This window comes from Triturus cristatus, chromosome 10 (genome assembly GCF_964204655.1).
Source record: "Triturus cristatus chromosome 10, aTriCri1.1, whole genome shotgun sequence".
Classification (NCBI taxonomy): domain Eukaryota; kingdom Metazoa; phylum Chordata; class Amphibia; order Caudata; family Salamandridae; genus Triturus; species Triturus cristatus.
Genome location: NC_140593.1, coordinates 840,540,411 through 840,562,183, shown reverse-complemented (window position 1 = coordinate 840,562,183; position 21,773 = coordinate 840,540,411). Strand labels below are relative to the sequence as shown.

General features: G+C 46.7%; 1 protein-coding gene across 1 annotated transcript in view; it reads left to right on the top strand.

Annotated features, from left to right (window-relative positions):
* CLCN7 (Cl-/H+ antiporter 7) overlaps nucleotides 1–21,773 on the top strand; it is a 236,207-nt gene that overhangs the window by 31,641 nt on the left and 182,793 nt on the right. The window contains exon 2 of the mRNA XM_085628470.1: nucleotides 19,010–19,081. Within this exon, the coding sequence (XP_085484596.1) occupies nucleotides 19,010–19,081 (72 nt within the window). The remainder of the gene's footprint in view (nucleotides 1–19,009; nucleotides 19,082–21,773) is intronic.

Below are 21,773 nucleotides of genomic sequence, written 5' to 3'. Positions count from 1 at the left end.
TATTTACAATTTTCTCTCTGAAAAAATCATTCAGAGAGTCACACAACTTCTGGGTAGGGGCTATTGATGGGGCTGTCCTATCATCGTCACAGAGCTCGTTGACTATGTTAAAAATATCTTTAGTTTTATTTGAGGAATTTAAAATTTTTTGAGAAAAATAGTCAGATTTATGTTGGAGCAAGATTTTTTGGAACTCCTTTCTTGCGGTACAGAACACTGTCCTGGCTTGAGGGGAGTAGCTTTGTCTCCATTTCCGTTCCTTCTGTCGAACTCCCAGTTTAAGATCTTTCAGTTCTTGGGAGAACCATTTGTGTGCTTCATTTCCTCTAACATTAGGGACCCGTACTAAGGGGGCTGAGAGGTCAGCTGCGTTAAGTAACCAGTTAGACAGCGCTCTCTCGCTAGTGTCCAGATCATCGTACGGTGGTGGTACGGTTTTGTTTAAAATGTCAATAAATCCCGGAAGGTCCATAGATTTCCATTTGCGGAATTCTTTGCTCTTGCATGGCTTGGGTTTGACATTTCCGCCTACTTCTAGTGTGAAATAGATGATGAAATGATCCGACCAGATACATGGGCTGATGACTAGATTGGATAAAGATAGATTATGCGTCCATATCTGGTCCAAGCTGTGACCTTTCTGGTGAGTGGGTACATGGATGTGCTGATTTAGATTCAGGTCTGTTAGCAAATCTATCAATTCAGCAGCTTGAGTATCTGTGCCTATGCTATCAAACCAGTAATTTAGGTCCCCAATAAGGATGATTTTAGAGTAGCTGACTACATATGAAGCCAGCTGCTCTGCCAGAATGGATGGATATTTGGCCATGTATTGGGGGGGTCGGTAAATCAGGACCAGAATGAGGGACCCACTTTCAGTGTCGAGATTAATCACCAAGTTCTCAGTGTCCGGAAGGATCAAAGAAGGCAGTTGCCTGACCTGAAGGGATTTCAAGATTATAGCTGCTACTCCACCTCCGGCCTTCCCAGGTGTACGGTTGGCCGTCAGAATATAGTATTCTGCAGGAAGAGCCACGAGTACGTCGGGGAGGGAGTGAGGGGTTAGCCAAGTTTCAGCTAATAAGAAGATGTCAGGTTTTACCTCCTTCAGGAAAAGAAAAATGTCTATCTGGTTTTTGACCAGGGACCGAGTATTGAGGTAGTAGCAGCGCAAGCTGTGTTTTACAGAGGGTGCAGTTTGAGGCTCAGGAAAAGGTTGTTTTAAAGGCTGAGCATGAGGCACAGCATTGATAGAAGAGGAAAGCCCTAGGCTTTGAATGCAAGTCAATGTGCGTGGGGCTAGGGAGTGCTTACAGGGACCATCAGGATTGTGAGGGCGTAAAAGCAGGAGTTCCTGAGATGAGTATTTATAAAAATGGCCAGGAGGAGTGGGCTCGGGTCCCGGTCGGCCGCGGACGGGCGCAGACGGGCTTAACTCAGGCGCAACTCCGGCGCGCCTCCGTCGCGCCCGCTGCGCTCGTCCGCTGCGCTGACACATGATGGCCCGTTTAAGTAGGGGCGGTACTCGTGGGGGTGTGGCCAAGATGACCGTGGCCTCGCCTCACCCGAGCAGCCCAATCCAAGATGTCGGCCCCAGCTGCTGCGAGCCGCCGCTGTGTTCAGCGCTGTGCCGTGCCGGTGCACTCAGAAGGAGTGGAAGGTGAGCGTCAGGATTTCCGTGGGGGAAGAGATGAGCAGAGAAGATTAAAAGCGCGCCTCTGCGCTTTATACAGGAGTGCTAGTTAAAACAGCGTCTCTTCCTGGGAAACAAGTCAGGTAGTGCAGCTTCCTTTAGCTACAGGCGCGGACCCCCTGCCACAGGGTCAGCCGCCTGCTAGTGCCAAAGGATTGCAATGAACAGTGCTCCTAAGTAGGGGCGGTACTCGTGGGGGTGTGGCCAAGATGACCGTGGCCTCGCCTCACCCGAGCAGCCCAATCCAAGATGTCGGCCCCAGCTGCTGCGAGCCGCCGCTGTGTTCAGCGCTGTGCCGTGCCGGTGCACTCAGAAGGAGTGGAAGGTGAGCGTCAGGATTTCCGTGGGGGAAGAGATGAGCAGAGAAGATTAAAAGCGCGCCTCTGCGCTTTATACAGGAGCGCTAGTTAAAACAGCGTCTCTTCCTGGGAAACAAGTCAGGTAGTGCAGCTTCCTTTAGCTACAGGCGCGGACCCCCTGCCACAGGGTCAGCCGCCTGCTAGTAACTTTCCTTGCTTTGGCCGAGGCCGCAGGGCACTTCAGGCCAGAGACGGGGGGGCAAGGGTGAGTGAGGTCCTGGCGAAGGCGCAGAGACCCGGAGGAAGTGCGGAAGCGAACGAGGGGTTGGAAGCGGGCGAGGTGAGGGCCAGGAACACCACAGCCTTTCTCCGAGGCAAAACAGAAATGCCTCGGAGAAAGGCAGCGTCGTTTTCGGATTCTGGGGCGTGTTTTGCTGTTATCTCCTCCTTGAGACTTCTTGCAAAAAACACGCCCCCCGATCCGAAAAGGACGGGGCCTAATCGGAATGACTGACCTCTTCTCCAATGGCTGGCCAGCATTCAAGAGGCCAGCCAATGGAGAACAGGGGAGAAGAGGGGCGGGTTCAAGCCCCTTTTCTCCAAGTCATTAAATCTCGGAGCTAGACTGCGCAAGCGCAGCCGAGACCTAAAAAGCATTTGTACAATTATAAAGATATTGTCAATGAGCGAAAGGTAACCGTAAAACGGGTGCCCCAATAGTAATTGCACACCTTCCAATGTTTGCCATTGCCATTGCAAAACTGTTTACACAATATTTGCAAACATTGCAACTCTGTGACGGTTCATATTTGCCATGGGACACTAGACTAAAATTTAGAAGCGGGCAAGTAGGCATTAGTTTCTACACCCCAGCAGACTCTTAGACTTTCACTAGGCAGGGCCTGTAAAAATCCCCTTGACACTATAAATTGTGTGTCTTCCTATCATAGGGCACTAAAGGTGTGAGTCAGGAGCACAAGAATCGCCCACAGATGTTTTTCTTTATGAGAGAGAAAGATCCAGCATAGTGAGACAGATGGAGTTTCTCAACCAGCGTATGTGAGCCTCCAACAACATGATTATCAGAGTTCAATAAGAAACAACTATTGTGCATTCAATTCAGAATCACTTGTTATTGGAGTACCTGGGCCTCGGAATCTATAGCAAAGTTGTCACACAGTGAATTAATAACGGTGTCATCAGCATAGAAATTAAATCCTGCTCTTGGAATCCAACAAAATACGCAATGGTTTGATGGACACATTCGCCAACACAGTGTAAGGGGTTTTACATAACAAATTGTGCGCTTCTGCCCACCATGGCTTTCGCCTGCACGTCCAACCAGTTCATATCTGGATGCGACTGCGTCCCCTGAACCAATTTCTTGCTTTGTGTATCACGATCCACGCTAGGCATTATGGAGAAACTACCTCCCTTCATCTCAGAAATGAGCCCTGTAGAAATGTCTCTCACTACTTGACTTCACCACTCTACCTCCTTCTACCTCACTCTTCACTTCTCCTGGCTTTCTACCTTACAATTTCTGTTCCACCTTTCTCTCTCTCCGTACCTTTCTATTTTGTTGTACAGCATCTCTCTACCTCATCAACCAGTACATTCCAGCCCTTCTGAAAGATCCTGCTAGTTGGAGGGATATAGGGCAGCAGGGGCTACTTGATCTTAACCACGGTGATTGAAGTCATTTACCACTGGCTATTCTACTGTGGCGGTGGAAACTGGGCCAAATACAACCATTTCTGCACTTCAGTGTCAGGGTAGCAAAGGAGAGCAGTCTCAGGTGTCTCAAAGATAGCGTGGGGCTCACAAGCTCAGGATTCTAAAATCAAGCAAATGACATATTGAGGTCAGTGCCTAGCCCACTGTTTTCTATTTAGAATAGAAAATACTTTGTATTAAGTCTTGTATACAGGGTTGTTATCTGATCCTGGAAATGGCTGTCTTGTGACACTACATGCCTTATCTCCTTCCATGTTCTCTCCTGCCTGGGTGACCCTAAAGGAATCTGTCCAGCAATTGGTGGTCGAAGCCAGAGTAAGACTTGTGTGCACATTTTATGGTTTAACCTGGTTTATTTATTCACAGCATATACCAACTACTCCAGAATGCCAGTCGAACAATTGACTAAAGCAATAAACTTAATCTGTACCACTGACCTGCCATCCCAAAAGGGGTGGCTCCCAACCCCCCCCCCCCCCTCCATTCAAATCCCTCCGCCTCAAACCCTCTCCATCCACCCAGCCGCCTCTCTCAAGGTCCTCATCAATATCTTTTGAGTCTCTTATCCCCATCATCCACCTGGGAATAGCACCACTAGGCCCCCAAGGGACAGCTATATGCTGAGTAAGGCCTTAAGAAAGAAAGGGGGGGATACTGGTGGGACGAGCCACAATACTCAAAGCTATTTGGGGCATGTGAGCTCTCTATATTCTGGCTAGAAAAGTTATGGATGGACCCCAGGATTACCTCTCCTAGCGTGGCAGACATCTTTTCCATCCCTTGAAAATATCAGAGGCAGTGTAGCCAAGCTCCATACTCTGGGGGTCTCCTTTGCCCTAGTGGGTGAGAATAGTCTGTTGAGCTGCGCAGAGCGCCAGGGCCGTTGCCTTCCCTTATTATGAGCGGAGGGGAAACATGCAGGTTTTAGGTAAGCCTAGGATCGTGTATACAGGAAATGGAGGCATGTCTGTGTGGAATATTTCATTAATGATATTTATGATGGACACCCAATAGGGTTTTAGTTTTAGGCAGTGCCATAAGAGATAGACAAACGTTCCCAATGTGCCGCATCCCCTCCAGCGATTCGGTGATCTGCTTAGGGGCCATGAGTGTACTTGGGCTGGCGTGTAATACCAATATTAAGCGATCTTAATCATGATCTCCCTGCCTGCGACGCTGGATGCTGTCGTGCGTATGCAGTGGAAGATTCCCTCCCCCATTCCTTGTCCTTGAGGGGGTATTCCAATTCTTCCTCCCTTCTCTTTTGCGCTGCTGTACGTGGTATGGGACTACCTTCTGGAGGAGTTTATATAGGACAGAGACCTGGTGTGTATCTTCGGTTTTAGTAAGTAGCTATTTCTCGAAAGCAGTCACTTGGTGTGATGTGAGTTTCTACGTATCTGGTTGGGTGACATAGTGGTGGATCTGCAGGTAGCAGATTTGTTCCATCTCCGGCAGTTTGCAGCTCTTTCATATTTGTCGAAATGTCTGAATCCCATCACAATCAAAAATCTTTGGCTGGTGCAAACTCTGGGCTACCAATGATAAGGTTCATTGTAGAAAGCAAACTAGTCAAGACTAGGGGTAGGGCCACAGCATCCCAAGCTGCCTACGGGGCCCATGTTATCAGGGAGCTACAACTGCTCATGTTCTGTGTAACTATATAGCCAAGGGAGTTTCCAAACATGAATGCCGGGTATGGACTGGTACATAAAACACCAATGTTTCTCGAAGGCCGCGTGGTGGCATTCAGCAATATATATAAGTTGAGTGGCTACACAGTAATACTTAAGTAAAGGTATCCCTAGCCCTCCTACCTTTGGTAAAGCATATTTGTGTCACCTGAGAGTCCGTGCCCTCCTCCCTTTCTAGATAAATCTTCTTTAATTTCTGTGGGGCATGTATTGTGCCCTTGGGTGGTGGCAGAGGGAGGGCCTGCATCATGTACAATATATTCAGCAAGAGGATTGCTGCCATGCAACCTTGGTAGGGGAGGCTCCCATCTGCCAGTTCTGCAGCTCTCAGGGGGCTGTTTGGAGGAGATCCCAATAGTTCTGTTCTGCTGTATGCTTTGGTGTAGAGGTATGCCCGGGTATCTGACATATTGTTGTAGCCAGGAGAAAGGGCATTGGTCTTGCAGGGTATCTCTGATCACCCCAGACACCAATATTTGGGGTTTATGTGTATTAATCATAAATTTGGACACTAGACCAAAGGCTTCCAGTTCTCTCGAAAGGGTGGGGAGTGAGGCCTTTGGGTTAGTGAGCGTCAGGAGGACGTCATCAGCATATAAGGATATTTTGTATTCCATTTTGTCAAAGGTCACCCCCATGATCTGGGTGTTGCAGTGAATAGTCTCTGCAGGGAGCTCCATATAGAGGGCAACAAGGAGTGCGGATGGGGCCAACCCTCAATCAATCCATCGGGGGAATTGTAAGCATGCTACTCACCCACGAGGGTCTCAAGGCGCTCGGGGGGGGGGGGGGTTAGAGAGGGGTGAGCAGCTCCGTTCAGTCGAAGAGCCAGGTCTTGAGCATCTTCCTGAAGATGTTCAGGGAGGGGGCGCGTCTGATGTTGAGCAGGAGCTCGTTCCAGGTCTTGGCTGCGATGTAGGAGAAGGTTCTTCCACCTGTACTGGCTCTGCGGATGCGTGGGATTTCAGCGAGGTCGGCGGATCGGAGGTTTCTCTTAGGTACATGGAGGGAGATTCTCTCGTTGAGGTATTGGGGTCTGGTGTTGTGGATGCATTTGTAGGCATAGGTGAGTATCTTGAAAGTGACTCTCTTCTCTACAGGGAGCCAGTAGAGGTTCCGTAGGTGTTGGTTGGGTGGCTCGTGTCGAGGAATGTCGAGGATGAGTCTGGCTGCGCTGTTCTGTATGGTCTGGAGCTTGCGTAGACCCCGACACATCCCACGCTGTATCTTGATAGGGCCTGGTGTTACCCCATGGATCCTCTCTAGCTTTTGAGTATGTATAATCGCCCATTACCCATTTCCGAAATTTTAGCCCCACTCCAGTTCTACAAAGAACCTCTTGCAGGAATGGCCAGTGAACCCTTTCAAAAGTCTTCTCGTCTGGTTTGTATGGCATTGACTAGTCTGGGCCCTGGTGCCAAGGCCCAGAGTACTCAATTTGTTGAGTACTGCCTGACGTTCATGTCATATTTCTTCCTCTGTATGCTTTGCTATTGGCTTCTTTTGCTTCACTTTGGACCATCACTTCACTTGCCTCAGTGGTCGCACCACACCGAGCTGTGGGGCTGACCCAGAGGCCTCCGCTGCTTGCCCTCGGATATCGAGGATGGACTCCGCCTCTGCAAGCGACCTGACCTTCTGGGGTTCTCCATTCTATGTAAAGAGTAGGCGGAAGGGATGCGCTCCGCGGAATGTCTCTGCTTAGGTCTGTAGGAAAGTTGTTACTGGTTTAAGTTGTCACTGACGCTGTAGAGTTCCAACTGCCAGGTCTTGACAGATGGATTGTGCCCCCCTCAAATTGTATGGGGCCTGATTGTGAAGCTGCCTCCATGATATGCTATTTCCACCAAAAGGCGTCTAAAGATGTCAAGATATCCGGAGGTGTGTTCCCAGGGCCTTTTTGTCTTAGCCGTTCTATGGGTTCTTTCTAGTTTTATGTCCGCTACCGCTAGACTGGGGAGGATATGATGGAGCAGGTGTTTTACATACGTCTCAACATCTCCTTATTCTGCCCCCTCCCTGTTGGGACACCCAGGATATGGATATTGGAATTCAGAGATCTATTTTCCAAGTTTTTGAGGTGTGCTTGTAGGGTGAGGTCCCGTAGGTCCCTCAGTTCATGCAGTAAGTCTCCAACTCTATCTACCTCGCGTCACCACTTGTCTCCAGCGATGAGACTTGCTGGCCCAGTTCTGTCACATTATGGGCGATGACTTTTAAGTCCTTTTAGACCTTCAACAATGAAGTCCCGGTGGAGTCTGCCAAAGAAGCCCTCCATTAAGTCTTGTTTCAGGAGGGGTTCCTCCCTCTGCATCGAGGCCCTCAAGGGGGAGGGTGCCCCCCTGTCTGGGCTCCGGTCACGCAGTGCCTCTGAGCTCTTGGTATTGGCCTTTGCCTACATATCCTTTAGATTAGAGTCCTTTGTGGTCTTGTGGGTCGGCATTGTGGAGAACGTTGCTTGGTCTGGTGCCACCCGGTGGCCATACAGCCGGTCCATCTCCCAGGGAGGCCTCAAGCACACGTGCACATTTCAGTGTCCCAGAAGTCAAATGTGAAGTCAGTTCACTTGTTTGCTCAAGTTCTTGCTCTTAGTGGCTAGCATGTAGGTCTTTCGTGGTTCTCATTGACAACCACATACAAGACCGAAAGACCCTCTGCAGCACAAGCCTCTCCTGGCTTTGTTGTCAGGCAGTATATTTACTCGAGGTGTTCCTATGACCAGAAATATGCTGGGCTTCTCCTCCAAGACCGTCTCTTCCCACGCAAGGCCAGACAGAATCTTTCTCTCTTAGCAGTCAGTCAGCCTTCTAGGCAGTAGGCAGATCCACTTGTCCTCCAGCAGAAAATATAGACTGTAGGTGACATTCCCTCACCTATGGGAGATTGGCTGCCAGAAAGACACCAGCGCTGCTCCCACAACAGTCTTTAAGTACTCTGTGGAACATTCCATGCCTTGGTCATGAAGAACTTGAAACAATCATGGTGGGGTGGTGAAGGTCACACTTTAATGCACTTTTTCTAGACCGAGAATGGGAACCCACTGCCTCATACTTAGGAATCAGTTTGAGGTAGTTCCCTTTCAAGTGTTCTTTACAGGCTCCTTTCCAAACACAACCTCTACAACAGGTAGTCCTGGTGCTGTCTCCAAACTGAAGCATCCAGGATATGACCATAACGAAGGGTGAGGTGCCTGCACCTAGCTGTTGTTAGCCTCTCTGAAGCAGTAATCTGGGATAGCTGAAGAAACAGGCCTGGCCCAGAAACATCTCAACTTAAACAACAGAAACTGCAGCCCCTTCCTTCTTATTGAAAAGCCACCAAGGGGCTCAGTTTGGAAGCGCAAATCGGCAACCCTTTGATGAAACAATCTGCATGGAATTTGTAAAATTAGCTTAGTCTCCAACCTCCTCACTTCACTGTCTGGATCTCCACCCTTCAGTCGCAGGAATGCAGGTAATACACTTCCATTATCTAGGGTAGCTATCTTCATCCTCCCTCTTGTGCCATTCTAAACCAGTGGCATCCAAAATAGATTCCACTGGCTTCAATTCTCACTCACTCACGCACACACAGACCTACTACACATGTACCAAAGGCACGGGCAGTCAACATGCATACATGATGTCCGCGCAAGGTATTGGGTATTCACATAACAGCTGAATTTTGCATGAGAGCGTCATTAAGCTGCTCTCTCACTATCTCAAATAAAATGTTCTAGTCATTCAATCTCGAAACACAGTATGCTGCCACCACCACTGTGTGCTAAAAGCAAGACACGAACAACAATCCTCTGTCCACTAGGAAAGCATGCTTGTAGTGTCGTGGGCCTTGCATATTTAGATCTCTGAGTACACGCTGGATTAGCATGCCGCCATAGTCCAAATAAGTCGAGATACCAGATATACATGTAGTCGGAAAGTCAGGGATGGGGTACATGCTAGATCAACATGTAGCAGACATTCCTATCCCATAGTCTCTCTATCTCATTTTTCAATCAATCAATCAAAAACGGCTTTATTCGAATAAAATTCATAAAAGCATCCGAACAATAGGCATTCCATTAGCAATACATAAATGTATGCGCCTCAGCAATTGCAAATACAGATGTCTCTCTGAGCATTTGAACAAGGTTAAAAAAGAATAAGATCTAAAAGAATCATTTTTCTATATACCCCTCTCTCTAACTACTTATGAGACTTCTGTGTGCCATCTTCTACCTATCTCTGCCTGGCTTATTCTGCTATATCATCCCTTTTCTTACTTCAACTCCCTTCTTCTACCTCACCTCTTTACCATTACATAGCTCTGTATCTGTGTTTTTTTGCCTCTTCGAATCTCTATTGAAATTCTCTCTTGCTCCTGTCTCTCTGAAATACACCTTTCTACCACACCCCTCACAGTCTAGCTTCTCTCTGCCTGCCTCTACATCTCTACCTCCCTAGCCCTCTGTTCTTTACCTCTCTCTACCCTGTCCTTATTTGTGCACCTCACTGCTCTGTTTCCATCTCACCTCTTAAATCTTACCTCTATATTTCCCCTCTAAAACCTCTTTCTAGCCCATCTCTCTGCCTTTCTCCTTTCTGCTCTCTCTACCTCTACTCCTATCAATCATTACTTGCTCTCGCTCTCTTCTCTCTCTTTTTGTACCTCCTTCTCTATTTCAGTTTACCTTCTTTACCTCATCTCTTTATAGATCTCTACATCACCTCTGTGCCTGTTTTGCCACTCTCCTTTCTACCTTACCTTGTCTCGCTACTTCTATATCAACACTGCTTATCTTTAACTACTTCCCCTTTGTCTTTCTGCTTCACCTCCTTTCTCTCTACAACTTGTCTTTCTACCCATCATCCCATTGCTCTATCTTTCTCTTGGCTTCACCACTGTCTTTACCTGACCAGTCTACCTACGCGTCTTTTAGCATTTTTCCGCATTTTGATCCTCACCACTCTTTGTCTGTTTTGCATCTGTTGTCTCCATTTCTCTAAACGCCTCACTCATCTCTCCCTCTTTAGTTCTTCAAACTCCCCTCCTTCTGTCAGAATTCTCTTTGAACTCCAACCCTGTCCCTCGTTTGCATTTCCTGGTCACTCGACGTTAATGTTAATCCATCTGCCTACCTCTTCCCCTCTGCAGCTTTCAATCTGGCTACCTCACCTTCATCTCCTTAGCTGTGATCTATCTATATGTTCAGCATCTCTCTACCTTACCTGTACTACAACCCAACTTGTTCCCTTCTTTACCTCTCTTCCTTTGATATTCACAATACCTCCCTGTTCTTTCCCCGCCTCATTTCTCTTACTCAGTAGAGCAAGAGGTCACTCTCGGAATGAGGAGAGAAGGGACGAGTGGGCAAGAGTATTAAAGAGGAAATTATTCCATATCATTGAATAAATGGTGACCTTCAGTAATGCATGGAGAGTGGCAGGTGAAAAGGTTGATTTATCTGTGATTGGTAATGTCCGTCTCTTAAAGGTACAGTTTCAAGCACTATGCATGTTTCTTATTCTGATATTATCTATTAGTCCACTAACCAGCCATCTTTTCTGTGCCTTCCCTACAGCGGGACTTTGACACTGAATCCCACATAAAACATTGTTGCAAGACAAACAAGCATTTGCAATGCAATAGGTCTCGCATTTATGCAGTTTGAGCTATTGGCATTGTAAATGAGAATGCCCTTTATTTATGTTTTGGTTTTCAAAACCTAAATAAAAGGCATTGTCATTTACAATGCCAATAGCTTAAACCTGCGTAAATGTGAGACCTATTGCATTGCAAATGCTTGTTTTGACAGTACCCGGGACAAATTTTGATCCCTGCCTGGCTCCTGAGAGGCAAGGAAAGGTTCGGCAGCCCGGGTCCAGGGCAGGGGAGGGAAGCCACTCCTCTGATCAGACCATTCACTGATCTGCCAGCTGCTCCAACACCTTCCGGCTGCCGCTTCTCGTGCCCTCCCATCCAAGGTTTTGGGTTCTTAATGCCAGGGGAATAGAATGTTAGAACGTTTATGAATTAGAAAAGTGGTATTCGAATGTTTCCTTTGGAACGGTGGCAGTTGCTGATCCCTGCCAGGGCTACTGGCCGCTCTTTGATGCTCATTAAAGACTTCCATAGATTACCTTTGGAGCTGCCTCTTTTTACAAGCACACAGACAGTGCATAAATGCCTTATTTGCATGACCATAGTTGTTTGAATCGCGTAGCTCGTCATTGTGCTGCAGCACCCGATGTGTCGTTTCTCTTGACACTTCTATACTATTCACTTTGACAATATCATGTTTAGTGCAGTTCTGCGTGTGCCTGATACAGCCACTCTAGAGTCTAGACGTTGAGCTGGCAGAGGGCAAGGTGGCAGTGCATGGTGAGGGGAAACACAGGGCTGGCAGTGCACATCGGAAGCAGGCACTGGGCTGAATTCTGGTCTGACACTCTTTCGGACTGGTACCATATATTGATAACATGCAGAGCACAGGGCTGGCCGCCTCTGGTGCAGGAAACCAGGGTTCGAGCCTCGTGGTCGCGTCCATATCCTGTGATTCTGGGCAAATCACTTAATCTCCCTGTGCCTGAACGTGTAATGTAAATACGGTGCTATGTAAAGCGCTCCAATACCTTTTGGGTCGAGTTCGCGCTAAATAAATATGCAAAAAAAAAAAAAAGAAGCCTGGTAGTATGCAAAAGTGAGGAGTGTCAGGTAGGCGGCAGAGCACTGCATACCGGGCTGAGAAATGGGCTACTTTGTGGTTGCCAGTGTTCAGGGTTGGCAGTAGACCGAACTGGCAGTGTTCACACCTACAGAACAGAGCGGATTCAGGCCTTGGTGGACAGCATGTGGCTTCTCTGCTGCATAATGAAGTTCTGCATGGCTACAGAAGAGGGTGTGGTCCATCGGCTAGATTGCCGACTTTGATGCTGGAAACCAGGGTTCGAGCCTCGGGGTCGCGTCCACATCCTGTGATTCTGGGCAAATCACTTAATCTCCCCATGCCTGAATGTGTAATGCAACCGGTGCTCATGTAAAGCGCTCCAATACCTTTGGGTCGAGTTAGCGCTATATAAATCTGCCTTAAAAAAAAAAGGCACGGCTGCTCACTAGGACTGTATGCGCAGCGATTCAGCTTGGCGTTTGGTGCCCAGTTTACCTGTGAACGTGCCTGTCAGAGCGCACGTGTACTAGGAGGGCTGACTGCGCAAGAGCTGCCCTCCCTAGGGCTGCCGACGCACAGGGTTCTTTCTCTGTGTGTAGGACTGCCAACAGAGCGTTCTCAGAGGACATCTTTATTTGTAAGGCTGCCATTGCACAGGGCTTGAAGTGCACACGGCACCCACTCACAGGGCATCCTGTGTCGAAGATGCCTGTGTGCAGGGATGGACGTAAGCTCTTTATGCAGGGCATACATCTGTTAATGTGACAACCTTTCCTTAGTGCGTGTGTAAAACGGCGCGCGCACACACTGCTGTTAACGTGCAGTCCTGTCAGTGCACGGGGCTATGTGCAGGCCCGGCCACTGCAGAGAGCTCTCTTGTACAAACATTGGGAAAAGAGGGCGTCACTGCAGGATGAGGAGGATGGCGCTTGTGTGGAATGCAGAGAGTGGAAAACAACAGCAGCCGACTAGGAATGAGGAGTATTTGAACTGAATGCGATGGTGAACAAAATTATGTTTTTTAGTTCAATTGTTACCCAACATGGTTGTTCTGCCCTCGGAAGGCTAAAGAGGAAATCAACATAGAGCCTTGTTAAACCGGCAGCGAGAAAAGCCAAGTTCTGGGCTGTTTACGGAAAGTCAGAGACAGGGTTGAAAGCAGAGGTCATGGAATTCCAGTCGTGTGCAGCCAAGTAGGACAAGCCTGGCGGAGCGTGGCATGTGCGCTTGGCGGGGGCGGGGGAGCGGACCCTTTGAAGTGCGATGCCAAACGGATTGCATGGCGGCACGATGCGCGTGATTGTGCGCGTGCTCACCATGCAATCCGCTTTTCAGAGCACTTTTGGGAGCCCCTTACAATAGTCTCGCCTTGCGATCGCTTACGCGATAGCAAGGCGAGACCTAAAAGTATCTAACTCTCTCCAGTGCACATTAAATGAACAGCTACTCGTAATAGTTATTTTTCACTTACTGCGAGCAATTTTTCATTGTTTAGCATTTGCCTCTATATTTCTGTTCCTCTCGTGTGGTTTCTGTGATACCTTCTTGGCATTTGTCACTGGCTGTGTTTGTGCTGCTGATACTATAGTACAGCCCTCTGGCAGCGGCCGAGTTATTACAGTGCTCTGAGGCCTTCCATGCTAAGGAGTGAGAGCCCTTCTTAAACACAGGACTACCAATCAGCTGCGGGTCTCTGCATGACGTAGGTTTGTGCACGTTCTCTCATACTGGAAAAAAAACCCTAGCTCTAGTGCTGGGAAAGTAACTGCTCTGGTAAGTTTAATATTGTGTAACTTGCCCAGTTTGCAGGGCGGGCCTATAGCATGGGCGAGCTGGGGCCACGCATAGGGCGCTGTCCCTTCCGAGGGCCTCAGGATCTGCCTGCAGTAGTCTTCCTTCCATATAGCCGACAAGAAAAGTGTGCACACTTTGTAGGAAGACTATTGGTGACCGTGTCGTCATATCGTTTCGTTTTCTTCACGTGGAGCGCCTTAACCTTGCCCCGCCCAACTCCCTCTTCTTAGTCTTATCCCGTCAAAGTTTTCAACATACAGAAAATTAAAGACGAGTGGGAGAGAGGCTAAATCTGGTTTTGCCCAGGGCGCTATCTGAGCAAAGGCCGCCCACGCCAGTATGCTTGCGTTCTCGTCGCCTCTGAACGACAGCTCCATTATCGACGAGTTCCTCTTTCGTTTGTCTGATTCCCCCCAGTCTGAATCTACCCATGTAGGCTGGTGCGTATGCACGTGTACAGGGGTGGGGGCGGTAATGCCAGTCAAAGGAAGCTAGGATTGTGAAACTAGTACTGCTAGGAAACCTACGTTCAGCAGTCGCTCTCCTGTTTATTTCCCTACAAAAAGGGAAGCGACTTTCCTCTCAGTTTCGACTCGCAGTTCACACATGGCGGATGTAACATTCAAAGGCAGGCAGCTGTGCATTGTGGTGGTCAGTGCAGCCTGCTAAAGTCCCGAAGTGGGTTCCTGCCAGTGTTGCATGACCTCAAGCCTCATTCTTTGTTTTTATACCCAAGGAGACTTTGAGTAGCACCAAAGAGGGGTGAGCCTGGAACAGAAAAGGAAAGCGATAATAATAATGGCTGCACTTCTAGAACATTCCATATTGTGTCTGGTCTCTACTATTGATAATAGGCTAGAGACGAGTGAACCGGAGAAAGCAGCTGGCACAGAGGTGGAGCAATGCGGGCTATGGCAGAAGGCAGGGGGGAGAGGTAGGCAGGGGGAGAGGTGGGCAGGGCAGGGGGGAGAGAGGTGGGCAGGGCAGAGGGGGAGGTAGGACAGGCCGAGGCACAGGTGGAGAGAGGGAGGAGAGGGTGGCCAGGGCAGAGGTGGAGAGCGATGGGGCAGAGGTGGAGGGGGTGGGACAGGGCAGATGTGGAGAGGGGGCCATGGCAGAGGCGAGAGAGAGGGGGGGACAGGTCACAGATGGAGAGAGGACAAAGGTAGATTGATAGGATGATCAGCCAGTGGAAAAGAGGGATGGCAGGGCAGTAGAAAGAGGATGACCAGCCAGTGGTTGAGCGAGGCGGAGGAGATTAAGGTAGAGAGAAGCTACGGCATGGGGCAGAGTTAAAGAGAGGTGAACAAGAGAGGGGTGGATTGAATTCATGCGGGAGGGCAGGGCTGAACGGAAGGTTGAGAAGTGAGCTAAGATGAAGCAAAGGTGGTTGTGAGAGCACGGGTGGAGTTTCTGCCCCCTAACGTTCACTTGCTTGGAACTCCACCAACTTGCGACAAATTTAAAAGTTCTTTGGCTCGCCAACCAGAAGCTGGTGCTCAAAGTGCTGCAGCGTGTCCACATAGCAATACACAGGACGGGCATATAGCAGAAATTGATTCACCTTTACCGCTACTCACTGGTCTCACCTCTTGGTGTATTATCAGGTTCTCCAGTGACTATTGTAGAAAATCTTCTCTGAGCCTGAATATACAGTAATGTGTAAGGCAGTGAAACATGACAGCCCTTCAACAATGAAGGCCCTAACATGTGCAGAGCGTTTTTACCCATGCGCTTGGTGGTATGGAAGTAAACGGATCAACCTACACCACCACAGGCACATTTTTAAGTTGCGTTGTAATGATACTAGCATACCTTTATTATAGAGAACTGATGACACCTGGATGGGTTCATAACCCTCCAGATTAGCAGTAGGAAACGCAAGCATTCACTATTACTGAGGTTATTGTCGAGCTAAGATCTACAGAAACGCGAAGTACAAATATCCATTTGTGGCAGGCCGTATTGAATTTATAACCAGTAGCCCCTTTTACTGACGCTTTCCCTGGCTCGTCCTTCCTACAGTGATGTGCACATCAGTGATGAGCTGCCCGAAACTACAGTGACGACAGCCAGTATTGGTAGCTACTGGACATGTCTCCAGTCCTTGTTTTAAAACCAAATGAGTAATCATGCTTCGATAAAAAGCTATATACGAAGACGGAAGTGAAAAGCGTTCGCTCCAGCCAATAGTGCAATAAATAAGAAAGGCCTGATATAAGATTGTTTACACAGTAGCCATTTTTCTTAGGGTTGTTGTCCATGATGATTGAATGGCCTATGACTGAGCCATTGTTTGCTGATTTCAATGGTTTATATTTATTGGACAGCCCAGGTGTCATGTTGTGTGTAAAGTGACTACTTCCTATTTTAGAGATCTAGTGATTCCAAAAAGTGATGTGTAGGCTTGTGCATGAAGGTTTACGCATGGATATATTTGCTGGGTGGTGTTAACCTTTTGCTACTTGGCGTACTTAGTGTATTTCAACGTTCCGTTGAGCCAATATGGAAATTGGGGAAAAGATTCACTGAGTTTTTCCATTGATTGCAGTTTTTATCGTTGCTCTGGTTCATTATCATAGCACGTTTTATTTCAAATGTATTCAAAGAAAAGTTCAAAAAATGTCAATTGCTCGTCCACCGGATAAACAGACAAGTGACAATTCATTCTGTTGTAATCGTTGTGGTAATTCATCAGTGCTTCTTGATTTTATTCCTTCTTCTAAATAGGATATCATAATTTAATTTGGCTCCTCTTCCGCACACTCACATACTTTTGAGACATTCTCGCTGGTTTATGTCGCCCTAAGTGGGAATGGTATGCCCAGACGTGGGTCCCGTGCTCACTAAACCACTGGATTCAAGCTAGCCTGGCTGATGAAGGGTGATGCCCTGAAACCGGTGCCAGGATGCTTGTTTCGGGTCATGGGAGGACCTGGCTTGGCAGTTTGGGCTGGACGGTTCCCATTAGGAACAGGGTCAAGACTGATTTGCATATGGCTGGGTCCAAACTGGGGTGGTGTGGTGAGCAAAAGAATGATGGATTAAACCCAGATCCTTGTGACTGGAGGGTGAATGTTTGCATTGTACAGCATTCCGTCGGGTCTGGTGGCGCAGTGGACAAATGCATCCACTGCAGGGGCCTGTGTTTGACCTCATGGTCACAGGTTCTAATCCCGGCGGGTCCACTCAGCCTTTCATCCAACTGAGGTCGATAAAATGAGTACCATTGAGTTGGGTAACAATATACATCTGTTATTCAGCGCCTTGAGACTTTCGGGTGATACGTGCGCTATACAAAAGTACATGTTATGTTATTCCGTCCATCAATTGTTTCTTTTGCATACAGGCTCGAAACGCGGCAGGCGGTTCTCAGTCCTGGTACCACGACTGTGGGGATGCACTGACCATGAGCACTCACACCGAAACGAGTCCCTTCCTTTTAGAGGAAAAAATAAAGTCAGCCCGCTCTCTTATTCTGAACAACACTCTGACCCTAGTCCCTGCAATAGTGACGTTTCCTGAGGCGGTTCAGTTTGCAGAGCAACACTTCAACGTTAATTCATTCGTTGTTCAAGGTACCTCTTTACAGATTGAGAGAACACGTTCCTTTCCTTATGTTGCTTCCTCTTCTCTGAAGCGCTCTTAGAGTGTATAACCATGTTATTATTTATTTCGACTTTCTTTGGCACAATGCGCAGCTGCTGGTAATTAGAGTATTTTGTTTCGTCGTTTGCTGAGTCCTTCTTGTATTTCCTTATCTGTTCTCCACACCAGCGCCGTGAAAGACCTAAATAAATCAGACAAATGTTGATTTTGGCATCGTACTAGTGTGTCTTCAGGTTTGCTTAGATATCTGGAATGCCCCGTTTCGGCTCCAGCCGCGCCCTTTTCTTCCTAAATAGTACTGTGCTGACTCGTATTTTCTTTACTTATTCAAGATGCATTCAAAGCAGGACCGAAGCGCGCCCTCCCTGCGACCGACGGCACCGATTGAAATGCGTTGTGTACCTCGCTGAGGCGTGCATTTAAAGCCCCGAGAACTCCCCCCCCCCCCCCCCCCACACACACACACACGCACACACACGCACGCGCGCACTCTCTCTCTCTCGGCAGCAGGGTACGGTTATCAAAAGAAAACGGGAATAGCTTCTTAGTGAAGTAACTAGAAGCACACACAAAGCACCCCAGTTATTGTTGCACAATATTCCATATAAAGAATGTTGTCTTAGTTCGTAGTTGTCGAAAAACTCGGCTTTGTAGGCCGCTTGGTAGTCCTGGTCCAGAATCCAAGCAGGCATTTCAAACTAAAGTGCTTCAGAGGACACCAGAAGTGTCATCTAATTCTTTTGGTTTCTGCCAAACACATGCAACTCCTTACTCTGTCTTCCTTAGGGTCCAAAATGTCATAGTTTCTTCTAGACCATGTGCAAAAACAGGGAGTCAGTCAAAGGGAAGGGACAAACTTGCCCATGCTTGGCAAAAAGGCTTGAAGAAGGAACACCATTATCCCTTCAGAGCGAAATTGCTAATCCTTTATTATGCATTAAGCAAAGCATTGAGATACCACACTCCACTTACCTTCAAGACTACATGTAGCAAAAAAACAAACCTGCACACGTTTGTTTCTTGGTTAGTTCTGGCTCGTACATCACAAGAGCTACTGAATGCTTCTGGAATCTACTTTAATGCCCAAAGGTTTATTCCATTGCTTGCTCTTGTCCAAAAACAAAGTACAGGGGCCAGTATGCACACCAGAACAAAGATTCGTAAGGATGGATATAAATATTGTTGTGTGTAATAAATAAATCATAACTGCACAGGTGCTATTGCCACCTGAGAAATATATTCGAATTACTATTGACTGTAATGAATGGGTGGATATTTTTTTTAAAAAAAGGTTCTCGAGCATTGTCATTTCCATTATGCTTCAAGCACCTTTCATTTCTGGCATGACATTACAGCCATTGACATTACAGAAAGGTGTTCTTTCATAACAAATTAGCATACAAGATGAAACATATTAATAGTTTGTGTAGATTCTGAATGCTCCTCAGGAAGGTCCTTGAGGTCACTGCCAGAAGCATTGCTGGATCTCATTTCTGCTTCATGCAGTTTTAATTTCTCATCTGTTTCCTTTTTTCAGACACCCAACTGCAGCCTGTTGAGCATCGGGCAGCTGAGCACAGTGGACCTTGGCGAGGATGACCAGGAAATGGTTAGTAGACTTGGAGCTGAGAAACCCACAACTTGTGGAAGATGCCAAGAAAGCTTTGCCTCCCATGCCACTCGCACCCTACCCTGTGCCTCTCAAGAGCTTGGTAAAGGGTGCATGGACATCACAAACCTCTCTCATGTAGTATAGGCTCAAACATTTGACTGCAACCTTGAGTATGACGCAGTCCTTTAAACTCCAGACTGTAAGTCTGAGAGCCCATTTGACCGGCTTGTAGTGCCCAACTACAGAGTTTAGATCTTAATTTGTTTTATGCATGTTTTCAACCATGAAATAACATGAAACATTAATGGCACTGTATATAACAACAAATGTAATTATCATCTAAAGGTTAAAATAATTTACTCTGTCAGAAATGGACTCCCGTTCACTTTTTGCAATTTTTACAGTTCATGAGAGAAAAACTATAAAAAACCTTGAGGTGGATCTAAGCGCCCTAAAATTAAGTTATTCTGGAAAGGAATGTTTTCTTTGCTTTCTCTTCATTTACATTTTACGATCACCAGTTATGAAAATTTAATTATATTTGGACTGGATCCAGAGTTAAATTTGGTTGATTCTATGGCGAAACTCTTGTATATTTTAGTAGCAGTGGCTAGATCACTGATCCTTCAGTATTGGAAGACAGAAACAGTTCCAACTGTAGATGAATGGTACCAAAAAATTAAGAAAGTCAGGAAATCCGAATTTATATTTGCGCAAAGGATTGGAGCACTGCGTAAATTCACCAAAATTTGGGAATCTTATTTTGACTGAAACTATCTCTCTGATTGTGGTAGATAAATTTCGTTATTCGCTACTATAAGTTAAATCGTTGAGTTGTCTGTATGTATGTTTTGTTGGGGTCTCGCTTTTTCTGTTTTCTGTCAATGTACTGTGTTTAGATCCAGCATATTACTTATGTATGATAAACTGTATTATCTGTTACTAATGGATTGCCAAGAACCCAATAAAAATTATAAAAAAAAAAAAGAGGTGGATCTAAGCAAACAAGAAAAGAAAATTGTTGATTAATGGTTAAAAAAAAAGGCAAAAATGAAGCTAACATTTGGATTTTTGGAATATATTTACTCGTCTTTGATATGAGCTTCTTTTTCTGAGTACATCTGGTCTGATACATATACTCGTTCTGTCGTTCACTTGGACGATTCACAAAATCAAGTGTCACATATGGCTGGTCCTAAATGTGTAGGCTTTAACCTCTCGGTCTCTTCTGTCTGAGCAAATAATTAACTCTCCACACACTGAAAGAACTACTTATGTCTTTACCGTACTGTTCCAGGTCTAACGGTCACATGTAGTCAAACAGATCTAATTTTAAATTTATTACATCCGATGCTCCTGGCTGCCAAGTTCAGCCCTCTGTTAGCGGCTTCTCTTTAGGAAATTATGTGGCAAATCCGGAACCAGAAGATGGAGGTATGCAGTTCAGCTCTGCATTGATAAAGCGTGAGGTGCCTGGGGCCTGCAGCAGGTGCTCGATGGATCACCGGGGGACTTAAGCTGGGACCTGGATTATACACGGTCCATGTACAGAGGCAGCTTCTTTCAGTCTAGGAGAAACGAGAAGTAGGTATAATGGTCTCAAGTAAGGCTTCCAATAGGTAAACGTCCCCACAATTTAGCATAGCCCGTGTCACAGGGCGGTAGCGCAAGGCAGTAAATAGCTCCCCACCCTTCCACCGGCTGTTGTCTGAATTATAAAATACAGCAGTTTCCTGGTTCAGTGGGGCATTCTGGCCGGGTGCCGCTGCACCTATGGAAGCTACTCCACCGCTGCTACTACACCTGTGTGATTATTCGCTGTGCCTATTTAAGTGTTGATGTACTGAATCAGCAGAGTTTGGAAGAAGCTGTGCTGACATATTCTACTAAATGGTTCTCTTTGTGATAAAAAGTATAAGGCGATATCTGAACCTTTTGCTTTCAGATCTTTATAGCAGGTGCATTATCCCAATGTGCTGCCTTACCAGTTGACGTGAAGCGTTACCACAAAAGTCTGTGATCCAATACGTACAGCGTGCATTGTGAGACTTGCAGTTATGCATTCTGTACAAATGCATAACTACAAAAGCCAGCATGCACTGGGAGATCTACTTACCCTGGACACAAGGCATCTTGAGAGCTCAACCTCTAGTCTGATAAACTTAACCGGAGCTACATCGGTTACCAGCTTCCACTCCCCTTTAAGGATTTGCATTTTTACATCAAAGTTATTAAAAGGAACTGTGCTCAAGCATTTATTTACAGGCCTATGTAACAACAAAAGATATGTAGTATTATTTTTCTATTTTCTTATAGTATATCGGGTGCCAGAAGCCTCAACTTTTCTTTTTCTGTATTTCAAAAAAGGTTAAAAGAGTAAAAAAGGGTGAGACGCTCCCTGGTCACCATGCAACGTTCAATGCTATTGGCAGTGCGTGTAGACCCCACATTTAGCACCCCGACTTTCTTAATTCTATTTGTGGAATATTGCTTTTTTTTGTTTATTCTTTTTATTGATCCACAGTATCACAACATTACATCCCACTTCCGGCATTCATATGTTCATAAAACACCCCCCACATATAAATACCAGTCTTTCGTTTCCTTGAACCCTTTGCTGAATATAAATGGAATTCTAAATTAAATATATTATACATTCTAGCACGCCACATTTAAAAAACAGGGGATC